This window comes from Scyliorhinus canicula, chromosome 1, assembly GCF_902713615.1.
Source record: "Scyliorhinus canicula chromosome 1, sScyCan1.1, whole genome shotgun sequence".
Classification (NCBI taxonomy): Eukaryota; Metazoa; Chordata; class Chondrichthyes; order Carcharhiniformes; family Scyliorhinidae; genus Scyliorhinus; species Scyliorhinus canicula.
In genome coordinates this window covers 132889663-132904681 of record NC_052146.1, presented here as the reverse complement: position 1 = coordinate 132904681, position 15019 = coordinate 132889663, and the positions used below count along the sequence as shown (strand labels likewise).

Below are 15019 nucleotides of genomic sequence, written 5' to 3'. Positions count from 1 at the left end.
GATACAACATAGCCTCACTGCTGACCTACCATATTGCTGCAAATATCGGGTAAAAGAAAAAAATAAATTTCCAGTTTTAGTAACTTGTACCAAAATTGAACTTTTACAGATGCCAAAGGCCAACCTTCTATTTAGTTATAAAATTAGAAAAAATGTTACACGGCATGAAGCTCATTTGAGGTCACTTTGGAGATTTATGGATTGACATTTGGCCATTTGAGTGGGCGAGTGTTTAATAAAAAGGAAATAAACATATAATGAATTTAATATAAAAATATCAATGGCCTTCATTATGGTGATTTACAATACATAATACATCCTGCAACGAGTTCTATGACTGCCTGCACAGACTGCAATCACTGCTGGATTTCAGTTAAAAGCTAGTTTTTGGAGACTGCAAAACCTTCATTATCTCTTCGACACAATAATGCCACATCCACACTTAATGGAATAAATAAATGCACATATAATTAACTATTGATGAACCAGTATTTTACATTCGAAATTTAGGATTTCATCTTTTGCTAAATTTGCTTGTGATGTTCTTGTAACTCTTTAATGAAGGCCAGTGATCTAGTCTAAGCAACCTCAACAGCACAGTAACAGGTACAACATCCAAAACATTTATGATAATTTCAAGTTCACACTCATCTCCTCTGAAGAAAAAGGCAAGAAGCAATAGTAGAGATCCTCCCTCTAAATGTATAATTGTAAAACTAATGCAAATGTTACACAGCGGTATGCTAAACATTAGTAATAAATAAGAGTTAACTTTCAGAAATAACCACAAAATAAAGGCTCATTTTTCCATTAAAAAGTCCAATTTGATAACTGCTATTAAGACAATTTTTGAGCATATTAAAGTGTATTGTCAAGCATGTGCAGCAGATATAATGTAGCCAAAAGCAGTATTTTCTTTATGCAGCATATGAAGGTTACTGAGGTGCAGTGTTTTTTTTTAATCCCAAGCTTCCTTGAAACAGAACGCTCACCATACACAACCACTAACCACTACTAGTTCTGATCCTTTATATAGTCTTCTCAGCTAGGAAGGAAACAGTGCAAGACTCCTCCTCGAGTTTCACACAAATGGTGCTCACAGGAGGTATGCTTGCTGTGAGATGAGACATAGTTGATCTTATTTTTAAAAATCTTTTCCTTCTCTTCCTCCCCAGGATATGATTCATCTTAAACATAAACTAAAAGCATGTGAAGTTGGTGAATTTAAGTTTCAAATAACATGAACTCAAACTGCCAACCAGAGGGTTGTGTTGTCAATAAGATTTTAAAAACATAAAATAAATCCCTCTTCATAAAATTCTCATTTAACAAAACATTTTACTCTATTTAGTACAGGCAGCGTACAATGAACACATTCTCATAACTGGTTCCATTTGATTTACTTTTCCACATTTCATTTTTCCACCATTTCTAAAATTTACATTTTCACATTCAACATTTCCTTCTCCTCTACTAATTAAATAAGAAGCTGGTCCAATTTTAAGCTGCTTAAAAGGATAAATTAATAAGAATGCTGATAGGGAATGAGTACTTCAACAATTATTTGTCCTGTCCAACCTCTCTTCACTAGCTTTCATAATCAACAGATAAGAATGGATGTCAAAGCATTGGAGACCATGATGTGGAGATGCCGGCGTTGGACTGGTGTGAGCATAGCAAGAAGTCTTACAACACCAGGTTAAAGTCCAACATGTTTGTTTCAAACACTAGCTTTTGGAGCACTGCTCCTTCCTCAGTTGAATTCACATTCACCCAAGGAAGGAGCAGTGCTCCGAAAGCTAGTGTTTGAAACAAACATGTTGGACTTGAACCTGGTGTTGTAAAACATCTTAAAGCATTGAAAATGCAGATTAGGTTTACCAGGATAAGGGTTACATGGAGAGATTGGAGAAGCTGGAATTTTCTCCTTGGAGCAGCAAAGATTAAGAGGAGATTTAATGGTGTATAAAATTATGAAGGGCCTAGATAGAGTACAGTGGAAGGGTGTACTTCTGTTAACAGAATGGTCAATAACTAGGAGGGCACAGGTTTAAAGTAATTGCTAGAAGAATTAAAGGGGAGGAATTATTTTTTACACTCGAGGTGACGGGCTGGAATTCACTGCCTAAAAGGGTGTTATTTAAAAAGCATTTGGATATGCTCTTGAGGTGCTTTAACCTATAGGGCCACAAAAACTGGAAGGTGGGATTATAAAGGACAGGTCTTTTTTGTCCGCCATGGACACAATTGACCACAAGGCCCCCTTTTGTGCCATAAATCTTCATGTATTTAATAGATTATTCAAAATTATGAAGGGTTATTTCCTGTAGATCGATAACCAGGGCTCATAAGTTTAAAAAGTGATGGACAAGAGAACTAGAGAAATACAATTGCAAGTCCTCCCCTCTCACGGAAGAATGCATGATCTGAAAGGGTAGTGGAAGCAGATTCCATAGGAATTTTCAAAAGGCAATTGGACACATTTGTAGAGGACTAGTTTGCAGGGTTTGTGGGAAAAAGTAGAGGTGTGGAATAAATTTTACAATTGTTTCAGAGCCGACGCAGACATAATGGGGCAAATTGCCACCTCCTTTGCTTTCGGATTCTATGATACTAGTGTATTATTATTGTTGATTCTTTGCTTTTAAGATTTCTTTCATTAACTTTAGAATTTTTTTTTAAAAAATGGGTCAATCCAGCTAAAATATGATCAAACCATCAAAACTCTAATAGATTCCATTTACTAATAGAAAATATCATTTCAAAAATACTTTAAGCACAATTCCAAGTACATAACAAAACAGAGCGGAAAAGGTATCCAGAGTAAGAAACCAGTTTGAAATGTTGTGTTTAAAACTTTGTTAATCATAATCACATCATGTTAATAAGCAAGTGGGGAATGGAAATTTACCCAATTATTACTTTTATTTCCTTGGAATGAAGAAAAAAAATTCCAATTTATTTTATGGATTCACTGATACAAACAATTCAATCCAATTGGAACAAATTGTAGAAAACAATTACGTCGGTATTGCAAATTATTTTTCTCTTCAATTTTCTATCCCTCGCTGTAAAGGTTTTGACTTATTGTATCTTGCTCAAATGGACACAAAGCATGTGCAGACCTGGAGACAGAATGTTGGCAATACTCATTGGGAATATTACAGCAGAGCCAGACCCTATCCTCATTTGACATGCACACATTTAGATTAACAGCAGAGGACATCTATGAGAATCAGTAACCCTGCCTGATTTTCCTCCTTCTAATCCACATTGTAGTCTCCATTATATCCCAGCTGATTTCATCCAACAGTTAGGCGAGGCTTTTGCTCTGGGCTCAGCTGCTCACTGTGCTACTGGAGGAACTCAAGAGATACTGATTTGATAAAAGACTATCTTCAGATTTCTCCCATTCGTATGCCATCAGTGTTAGAAACAAATACATCAACTTCTTTAAGATGAAACCTTTGACTGTACCCCTCACAAACAACTAAATCTTCCAGTTCATTGGCTCACTCATGTTTGTTCCTTTCAATTAGAATCAAGTAGAATGGAAAATAACAAATATATAATTCTCAGTGAGTGAGTATTGGCTTCCTGAAATTCTGGTTGTACCAGTAAGCACGCTTAGCATATTTGTTAAGAGGGTTCTTTCACATTATATCAAATAATAAACAGTTTGTTTGTTTTTAAATGAAAAAAAAAACTATTCTAGGAATCCATCAGCACCGATATAGAATGAGAGCCAAAATGTGTGCATACATTTACATGTGAATACACACTCACCAATTCAGAAACTGGAATTATGCCCCCCCTAGAGCTTCATTTGTTCACTGAAGAAAAAAAATCTAACTTGCAGAGATAAGATGATATAGGCCTAGTAACAGGAGAAACAGAGTGCAGTAGGCCACTTACAAAACAAAGCTTCTGTTAAAGTTACAGACAAATCACCATTATAATGTACTGCATGCACTCTGCATCATACCAGTTACACTTCATAACACTCAAGGCCTGTATAACATATCCCTCCATTTAGACATGCAGTTTGCAGGGAAAGCTGTAGAGCACAACAGTGGCGTATAAACATTTACAAAATAGCAAAATTCTCAACCTTGGAGACAATTTAAATAAATGTAGTCAATTCACAACAATCATAGCTCCTATTCTGTGTCCTTTTCTGGTTAGGTTGTGTATTGAGAGTGTTCTTCAAAGCTTTTCGTATTATAGTCCCATCTTGGTCCTGACTTAGAAGAAACTGCCATTAAATACATCAGCTACAGGATACTGTCATATTCTTGGCATTATATAAAACTGTTCAGCCACAATGAACAAAAAAAATCTACAGCACCAGCTTCTGTAAAGGCACTTTCTAAGGACTGATCTTCAAAAAAAAAATTAAAATGGATCAGCATAAATGCTGAAACCACCCCTTTCCTATAGCAATAGACCAGTACAAATACCAGATCTGTACTCTGTGCCCATACCAAAATATTACAGGTACAGATACTAAGTATAATCAGTTCCAGCAATTACATATGTAGTGGTAGATATTGCATCAAGTGGTACCAGACTTGTATTGAGAGATCATTCCAGTACACTAAAACAGATGCTACACTAGTAAAAGCCCCCGTACTACTACTACAAAGTAGTACTAAGGGGTACAGGTACTAGGATAGATACAGCATATATTGCTAACTTTCCGAACCTCTACCTGATTGATACAATTTTAATGTGGCGATATTGATACAGGCAGTTGGTCAGGTTTTCATGTGCATTAATTATTTTGTTTTGTGGTGTCTCCCAGTACAGGTTAACAATACACCAGCACTAAAACTTCAATTAGTTGGTAATGTTATGAAAAAATGACAATAAGGGGTGTGGAAAAAGCTGGCCTGATTCAATTTTTATACTGGTCAATCACTAAATTCTTCCCTTCACTCTTGTAAATAGGAATCGTGAGCATCTCTTCAATTCCTAGTGCAGTTATTGTCTGACACTGATTAACAAATAGCAGCTATCGGTCTCACTGCCCTCCCAACACTGGTACATAATGACGTTCGTCTGCAAATGCTGTCGGCACTTTATGCAGGCATTCACAAACTGAGCTGATGGGTATGGTAGAGACACCGGCCCCTCCTCACAGAAAACCTCCATTTTACAGATTGGCGTTAAGGAAACATCTACTTGACTGATAAATATGCAGTACAAGCATTTTGTTTAAATGCTATCAGTTTGTAAAGTTGCAAGAGCAGCATTCCATGTACACCATTATTGTACATTGTCTGAAGTAAACAGTGGTGATTTGAATTGTGATCCAGACTTGGCATTGGCTCAATTAAATTAGATCATCCAAAGAGACCAAATGGAACATGACAAAGGCACCAAGTATTAAAGTCTTGGTGTGATTGGACTGCAGAACTTTCCTCCCCTTCAAATACAACTAGTAGGTTGAGTTGAAAAATATCGAATGACTCCACTGAATAGATAAGATTAGCCCCAGAAAATTTTATTAAATCTTAAAATTGATGGGCTGGAGAGGGTAGTCCTAAGGGAGTTTAAAAAAGCGGGAACAAAATATATTTTGCGGTCAGATTTTAGGGACTTGAAAATGAAGTCTGTCTTCGTTAGAAATGAGAACTATTTTTTAACTACTTGATCAGAGTGACAAATGGAAGCAGAAAGGTTGCAACCAACTCCTACACCAAAAAACGGCAGATCAAAATAGTGAGATGCCATCTCATTTGGAGTGCTTTGGTACAGTTTGGTAAATTATTTGTTGATTCGGAAGTTTATTTCTAACAGAATCGTCAGGTTGTGGAACAGGCTCTGCTAGCTCATGTTTGTTGATTTAATTCAAGAAACGTTAGAGTACATATACAATTATTAATTTTGTTAGAGCAAGTGGACACAATTTGCCAAGTCAACTTTCATTTTGGATTTTATGTTCCCTTTGTGAGGAATTATTTATTTGATCATCCAAAGTTCACACAAGCCTGTTTTCCCTTGATGTTCCAGCACATGATTGCCTACCTGAACAATTGTTCAGGACAATATACTGAAAGATCGACAATACTTTCTAAAGTATGAGAATCTCCAATGAATATAATGATATTCCTACTCCTATTTCAGCTACTGACTTAGAACCATGTGATGGCCTTGTGGTCTCTCAGCTATTCAGTGAGGGATTAGAGTGTGATATGAAATCCATAGCAGAATGCGGACTGGAATTATATACATTGCAAGAATGAAATTGCCATGTATAAAACTTCAGTTAATCATTTACCAGTGTATTCATCAATGTAGCATCTGGAAGACATGTGCAGGCAATGATTTTAATAGTCATAGCCAGAACAATGTGCGTCCCAAAGTATTGCTTCATAAAGAGAATCATATTCATAAGAATATTAACACCAGCAAATGTGTTCCAAAGGAAAAACGTCCTCAAAAGCAGACTTCTGGAGATGTTTCCAAAGTAAAAATTCTCCTGAATTGAGTACCCTCCTGACTAAAATCAATTGAGGGTAGCACGGTAGCATAGTGGTTAGCAATGTTGCTTCACAGCTCCAGGGTCGCAGGTTCGATTCCTGGCTTGGGTCACTGCCTGTGTGGAGTCTGCATGTTCCCCCATGTGCACGTGGGTTTCCTCCGGGTGCTCCGGTTTCCTCCCACAGTCCAAAGATGTGCAGGTTAGGTGGATTGGCCATGATAAATTGGCCATAGTGTCCAAAAAGGTTAGATGGGTTGCTGGGTTATGGGGATAGGGTGGATGTGTGGGCTTAGGTGGGGTGCTCTTTCCAAGGGCTGGTGCAGACTCGATGGGCCAAATGGCCTCCTTCTGCACTGTAAATTCTATGAACCCTTGACATGATCTGTAGTAGATATGGCTTCTCATTCACAAAACAAAATTTATTGAGCAATATGTCCTGACCAAATTCTTTGTGGAGCTTGCATTAAAAGGAACCAATAGCATCGCAATACAAAAGAAACAGTGAAGTGAAACCCAATGAGGTATTTTGATTTAAGGTCTTTCAGGCAACTATGTACATCAAGAGCTGTAACAGATCTGCACATGAAAGACAATATAAAGGAACAGATTCATTCGACTTTGTATAGTACTGGTCCTGTGCACACTGAGATTGGTGGTGAAATCAGCACCTTTGGAATCTAGATTTTAAAAAAAAAATTCAAAGATGGATCTATTTAAAGTTTCTCTTACTAGCACTTTTTAATTCACAGGAAACAGCTAATAAAAAATGTGTTTTTTGTTATATGTATTATGCCCTTCCCATGCAGCATCCTTGTAAAGTCTAAATTGGAAGATTGATTTTTAAAAACAAAACCATGTTAATTGTAATCGCCGTTTCAAATTAATAAAACTGTAAAACATTTCTATCAATTCAGTTTGATTTAATCTGATTGTAGTTCATCACAATGGCGGGGTAGAAGGAATGGAGATAAACCGGATAGGTTTTTCATATTTCGTTACTGGGGCCATGCCTGAAAAATCAAATTTTGACAAAATATAAAATACATTTCTTTTTAAAAAGGGAGTATCCACTGAGACTTAGAATCTTCACCCTTATATTTGAGGGAAGGGTGGGAATGGAAAATAGGTTAGTTTGCTTTATAATCAAATGACAATGAACCTGCTCTTTGTGAAAGGGGAGGAAAATTCTGCAGTTTCTTCATTATTTCCATAAAGTGTTATTTTTTATTCTGCAAAAGTACAAATTTTTCACATGGAGGAGAGGTTGTTTTGTAGGGCTGGGACTCAAGCAATGCCCATCCATCAAGAAGGCTGCAGCATTTTGTATATTGCGGTTTGAGCCAGTGCAATGACAACCGTTAGATAAAATATGCAGTTCATGAGGTTTTACAAAGTGCACACAACGTCATGAGATTTGTATCAATGAAACAAGTCAAACTTTTATGAAAAATTTCCAAATAAAAAAATTGGTATATTATCTTAAAATGGAATGACTGAAATAAAACAAAAATATTTGAAAAAAATTCACATTTCAGTGATCAGATGTGTAAATTAAATAAAGTAATGTCCCAATAAACTAACATTAAAATGTCCCAGCCCTACTTTTTTTTTTGCATTCAACTTTTTTTCTTATTAAAACTGATAAGGTTCTGAAGTGCGGAGGTGTCCTCTCTCCCACGGTTATAGTGGTACAACTGCTGCTCCAGTACAGCATAGGACACGGGCTTTCTTACCAACCGCTTATTGCACTAACGGTAGCAATGTTCTGTCAGTATACAACACGGTTACATTCCAGAACTAAATAAAATTGATGCTACTATATTTTTTTTTAAAAAGGTAAATTCATATTAAATTAAGCATTAATTTTTTTCTAATAAATATAAGATTGCTAAAACAAAAAAAATGAAGTCACATTTAGTTGTGAGCTAGCAAGTAAACAATAAAAGAAACAGCAAAAAGTCTCTACGTTAAACCGAGCCCCCAAATCTTGGAATTTTCAAAAGTTACTCTCACACCATTATTGTTTATGCTCATCGAAGTCCCGGATTTTATCTTCGATATATAAAATTCCATTGTTCTGGTTATAAAACTTAGCCATAACTAGTAGCTATGCTCAATAGTCAGTTGACTTAACTGGTAACCAGCAAGCAGAATTTGAACAGTTGCACACTGGATTTGGGACTTATTGGATCTCAAGAAGCACTGGTAGGAACTCCTTAGAGGATATCTTTTTATGCATTTCTTAGTCTCCCACAATCCTCCCAAACTTCCCAAGTTGAGGATTTAGCAAATGGCTGGATTTCTGACCTAATTAGTGACTACTTTTGAGATCCAAGGTTTGTGGAACATTTTTCTTTGTTCCGTTTTCATGTTACTTGATAAAGATGAGATTTGTGCTGCCAAACACTGAGGTAAAGGCAAAAAGGAAACTATATTGGAAAAGGAAAGACACAGACACAAAGTCTGACTGAGCACACGCCCACACACATACACGCACACACACACACAGAGCAGTTGGCTGGTTTCATATTGCATAATAGTGCTATGATCTTCGTAGGTAAACAATCCCTTTCCGTCAGTTTATGAAACTATTGTCTCCGCACAGTGAAAGTTACAGTATGGCTGGAGACATCGCTCGTAAACTGACCCCACTGGAAATGTAAGCTGCAATCTTCGTTTCCTTCTGGAAAGAAATTCCCAAACTCAAGCGAAGTACATTGTGCGTAAGGTGTCCTGGTGGATCTGCACAGCCTTGGCGAGAGCCTGTGGGTCACGTCCATTACTCTGTCCAGAAATGTGACTACCTTCAGCGCTGTGAATAGTTGGAGAAAGATGATCAGAACTGGACAAACTGATACTTCGATAGCTGCATTTTTCTTGGTATTTATTAACAAAATACACAATAAACTAATAAATTCATGTCTAGATAGAATATAGCTACTGTCTCAAAGTCTAATGTCTACTTGTGTATGTTAAACTGTGAAGAATGTTATTGATCTGGGTATTGTTAATTTTTGTATAAGATCAATTTCCCCACAAAACTTAGTATCATTTTCGTAAAATATCTGGCTAAACAAGGCATTTCTTAATTTGTTGCAAGTTTTGAAATCAGCATATATTTGGTCTTCACACAAGTATTTGTGATGCCATCAGAGGCTGTATGACAGAATTTCTCGCTACCACAGGAAGTCAACCACAAGTCACATTACAGACCGAGGGAAAACTCCCATCAGGAATCAGTGCAACGAGGATCAGCTGTGTAGCCGTACCAGACTATCTAAGCAGAGCATTGAGTCTTATTAGGGGTGGAAGCCAACTTGGTGAAGGTGTGGGAGGTGCCTTGGAGAGTGAAGAACTTGCTGCGTGTTTATGGCTGACCTCGGACTCAACGGAAACCCTGATTTGGCCTGTATGGGAACTCGCTCTGGTAATCTGACCTCCTTCATCTGTGTTTTGACTCTGCCTCTTGCCTTGTCCTCCTGAAAGACTGTTGCTGTTCTGTACTATGTTGAATTTTCCCTGGGAAATGGATTAGCTGTTCAGGTTTAAATAAGGATATATGGTGTGTAAAGTTAGGCTTGGAGAAGAGCTCGGTATTTATTTCCTTTCTTTTCGGTTTTGCCGAGTATCTGAAGACCTTCAATTAAATGATCCATTTTTTGTATTTGGACAACTATGTGAGTTTTTGAATAAGTGAACTCCACACTGCCTATCACAATCCCCAGCTCCTTGTGACATCGCATATTTTAAAATATCTGATAAACCCAGTTTACACTTCAGTTTAAAAACTCTTTGTCCAGGTTTTCTGTTACTTTTGGAAGGTGAAAAACATAGTAATGAAAAAGTAAACAAACATCAAACAAAAGGTAAAGTGTACAGGGAGAGATTGGTTGCATATAGTAGAAAAACATTCTCAATGAGTCTCAGTTCTCTTATAATTTTTCTCTTTACATCCCTGTTTGATAAGGAGAGACTGGAGTTCTACTTTGGAAACAACACCCTTCCCTCTTCTCCAATATCACCAGCCTCCATAACCGTGGTCTAGTTTCACACCAACACTAAGCTTGCTTCAATGAGCATCAGTTTGTCTTAGCTGACATGAACATTGTCATGGTGAGTAGTTGAAGTTTTTTTCGGAATAATTTACTAAATTTAAGTGAATAATTTATTTCAATTGAAGAATAAACCACGAGGTGAAATTTGACATTGCAATAGAAAAGCTTTTAAAAAAAAAAGGTTTGTGGGAATTTTACGCTTCTGAAAACTCCTGAACCACTGGGAATGATCAGAATTTATTGGCTATTGCTTCTTTTATCAACCTGATAAAAATCTACACTTTGAGACCATAAGAACAATTAGCAGAATACCCATCAAAGTCACAACATTTAGTCTTTCTTACCTGTCATGCTCTTTGTCCACCAGGTGGTATCTTGCTCTAAATGCCACCAGATGTGCATAATAGGCTGGTGCTGGGATAGAAACAGAGCGTGTGCAGCGCACGTAAGTGTGACATAGCTGATAGGTTAGGAGCTGAAGTTCATCCGCAGAGAAGCAGTTGTCATCCCACAAAACATGATAATGTGAGGGGCGACTCGTACCCTGAAACAAAAATAATAATATTGGTAAAACTTTTTAATTTGATCATCCACTCTCAATATATTTACTTTCTCTAGGTAGTTTCCTTTAGTGGCCTAGTAGTGCGGTCCAAGATGCATACATCTGAATAGTAAACTTCTATAAAAAGAGTTCAATGATGTAGGGTTTTACCTGTACAGTATTCTAAAGTGGAAGTTAATAAAACCAGAAAGTTAGGATCCTAATATTATAAAGAGAGAATTAACTTAAGCACAAAAACAGAGCATTAATGCAAAACATATACAAATTATTACTTGGGCCGCAACAAAAATAACCAATTCCTTGGTGCCCATATTGAAGGGCACGAAGGCCATTAACAGGTACAAAAAACGTTAATACCAGGGGGGGTTCTGAGATGATGGAAACTGGAGCACTTTAAAAAAAAAATTCATTTACAGGATGTGAGTGTTGCTGGCTTGGCCAGCATTTATTGTCCATCCCTGGTTGCGCTCAAGTAGATGGTGATGAGCTGCCTTCTTGAACTGCTGCAGTCCTTGAGGTGATGGTGCACCATAGTGCCATCAGAGGGGTAGTAAATTCAGAATTTTGACCCAGCGACAGTGAAGGAATACAATACACTTCCAAGTCAGGGTGGTGAGTGGCTTGGCGGGCAATTTCTTTTTTTTTAAAATAATTTTTATTGAAATTTTTTACACAAAATATAACAAACAATAACAAGCAACAATAAAGCAACATAATAAGTATAACATCCCCAAGACCGTAGCAACGCATATATAGCACCCCACCACCGCCCCAAACCCAGTAAACAACAAGAGAACATAAAAATAAATGAAAATTAAATAAACAGTCGACCCCCCCCCCCCCCAGGTTGCTGCTGCTGCTGCTGACCCAGTTCCCTATCGCTGAGCCAGAAAGTCGAGGAAAGGTTGCCACCGCCTAAAGAACCCTTGTACTGATCCTCTCAGGGTGAATTTGACCTTCTCCAGCTTAAAAAAACCCACCATGTCATTGATCCAGGTCTCCACGCTTGGGGGTCTCGCATCCTTCCACTGTAGCAACATCCTCCGCCGGGCTACTAGGGACGCAAAGGCCAAAACACCGGCCTCTCTCGCCTCCTGCACTCCCGGCTCCACCGTAACCCCAAAAATCGCGAGTTCCCAGCCTGGCTTGACCCTGGATCCTACAACCCTCGACACCGTCCTCGCCACCCCCTTCCAGAACACTTGCAGTGCCGGGCATGCCCAGAACATATGGGCATGGTTCGCTGGACTCCCCGAACACCTGACACACCTGTCTTCGCCCCCAAAGAACCTACTCATCCTAGACCCGGACATGTGGGCTCGGTGCAGCACCTTGAATTGGATGAGGCTAAGCCGCGCACATGAGGAGGAAGAGTTAACCCTCTCCAGGGCATTCGCCCATGTCCCATCCTCGATCTGTTCCCCCAGTTCCGCCTCCCACTTAGCCGTTAGCTCCTCTACTGACGCCTCCTCCACCTCCTGCATTACCTTGTAGATATCAGATATCTTCCCATCCCCGACCCAGACCCCCGAAAGCACCCTGTCACTCACCCCCCTCGTGGGAAGCAAGGGGAATCCCTCCACCTGCCGCCTAGCAAATGCCTTTACCTGCAGGTACCTGAACATGTTCCCCGAGGGGAGCTCAAATTTCTCCTCCAACTCTCCCAGGCTCGCAAACCTCCCATCAATGAACAGGTCCCTCAGCTGTCTGATGCCCGCTCTGTGCCAACCCTGGAACCCCCCATCAATGTTCCCCGGGACGAACCGATGGTTCCCCCTTAGCGGAGCCTCCATCGAGCCCCCCACTTCCCCCCTATGTCGCCTCCACTGCCCCCAAATCTTGAGGGTAGCCGCCACCACCGGACTCGTGGTATACCTCGTAGGAGGGAGCGGCAACGGCGTCGTTACCAGGGCCCCCAGGCTTGTGCCTCCACAGGACGCCATCTCCAACCTTTTCCATGCTGCCCCCTCCCCCTCCATCACCCACTTGCGCACCATCGACACATCATCCGCCCAATAATACCCCGAGAGATTGGGTAACGCCAGCCCCCCACCATCTCTACCCCGTTCCAAGAAGACCCTCTTCACCCTCGGGGTCCCATGCGCCCAAACAAAGCTCATGATGCTGCTAGTCACCCTCCTGAAAATGCCCTAGGGATAAAGATGGGCAAACACTGAAAAAGGAACAAGAACCTCGGGAGCAGCGTCATTTTGACAGACTGCACTCTACCCGCCAGCGATAGCGGCACCATGTCCCACCTTTTAAATTCCTCCTCCATCTGCTTCACAAGCCCGGTAAAATTAAGCTTGTGGAGAGTCCCCCAACTCCTGGCCACCTGCACCCCCAGGTACCTAAAACTCTTCACTGCGCCTCTTAAACGGGAGCCTCCCAATTCCCTCCTCCTGGTCACCGGGTGCACTACAAATACCTCGCTCTTGCCCAGATTCAGCTTATAGCCCGAGAAGCTCCCAAACTCAGCCAACAGCTCCATCACCCCCAGCATTCCCCCCTCTGGGTCCGCCACATACAGCAGCAGGTCGTCCGCATACAGCGATACCCGATGTTCCTCCCCAACCCGCACCAGACCCCTCCACCTCCCCGACTCTCTCAACGCCATAGCCAAAGGTTCAATCGCCAGTGCAAAAAGCAAGGGGGACAGGGAGCACCCCTGCCTGGTCCCACGGTAGAGCCTGAAGTACTCTGATCTCCTTCCATTAGTAACTACACTCGCCATCGGGGCCTCATAAAGCAACCTCACACATTTGATGAACCCCTCCCCAAATCCAAACCGCTCCAGCACCTCCCACAGGTACCCCCACTCAACTCTATCGAACGCCTTCTCTGCATCTAGCGCCACCACTATCTCCGCCTCCCCCTCCACCGCCGGCATCATAATAACATTTAACAACCTCCGCACATTCGTGTTAAGCTGTCTTCCCTTGACAAATCCTGTCTGATCCTCGTGCATCACCCCGGCACACAGTCCTCTATCCTGGTGGCCAGGATCTTCGCCAGCAACTTGGCATCCACATTGAGGAGCGAGATTGGCCTGTATGATCCACACTGCAGGGGGTCCTTATCCCGCTTCAGGATCAAAGAAATCAGCGCCCGTGACATCATTGGGGGCAAAGCCCCCCCCCTCCCATGCCTCATTGAAGGCTCGCACCAACAGGGGGCCCACCAGGTCCGCATACTTTTTATAAAATTCCACCGGGAACCCATCCGGCCCCGGCACCTTTCCTGACTGCATTTGACCAATCCCCCTGCCTAGCTCCTCCAACTCAATCGGCATCCCCAGCCCCATCACCAGTTCCTCCTGCACCTTTGGGAAACGTAGCCTGTTCATGAAGCTCTCCATCCTCTCTCTCCCCCCCCCTCCCCCCCAACCGGTGGCTCTGACCGGTACAGTTCCTCGTAAAAGTCCCTAAAGACCCCGTTCACCTCTGCCCCCTTCCGCACCACATTCCCACCCTTATCCATCACTCCACCAATTTCCCTAGCCGCATCTCGCCTGCGGAGCTGATGCGCCAACATCCTGCTCACCTTCTCCCCATACTCATAACCCGCCTTCCTCCACTGTGTCTCCGCCTTTCTGGTGGTCAGCAAATCGAACTTGGCCTGCAACCTACGCCGTTCCCCCAGCAATCCCTCCTCCGGACCTCCGCATACCTCCTATCCACATCCAGGAGCTCCCCCACCAGTCTCTCCCTCCTTTCCCTATGGGCCCGGATGGAAATCGGCTCCCCCCGGATCACTGCCTTCAGAGCCTCCCAAACCATCCCCACCCGGACCTCCCCCGTGTCGTTGGTCTCAAGATACCCCTCAATACTTCCCCACACCCTCCTACACACCTCATCAGCCAGCAACCCCACGTCCAGACGCCACAGCGGGCGCTGGTCCCGCGCCTCCCCCATC

General features: G+C 41.4%; 1 protein-coding gene across 3 annotated transcripts in view; it reads right to left on the bottom strand.

Annotated features, from left to right (window-relative positions):
• Positions 1-8088: 8088 nt before the first annotated feature.
• LOC119967510 (protein argonaute-3) overlaps positions 8089-15019 on the bottom strand; it is a 189473-nt gene continuing 182542 nt past the window's right edge. For all 3 annotated transcript variants that reach the window (XM_038800175.1, XM_038800182.1, XM_038800189.1), the window contains 2 exons: positions 10887-11086; positions 8089-9299 (listed from right to left, as the gene is read on the bottom strand). In XM_038800175.1, coding sequence (XP_038656103.1) covers positions 9191-9299; positions 10887-11086 — 309 coding nt within the window. In that variant the 3' untranslated portion in view covers positions 8089-9190. The remainder of the gene's footprint in view (positions 9300-10886; positions 11087-15019) is intronic.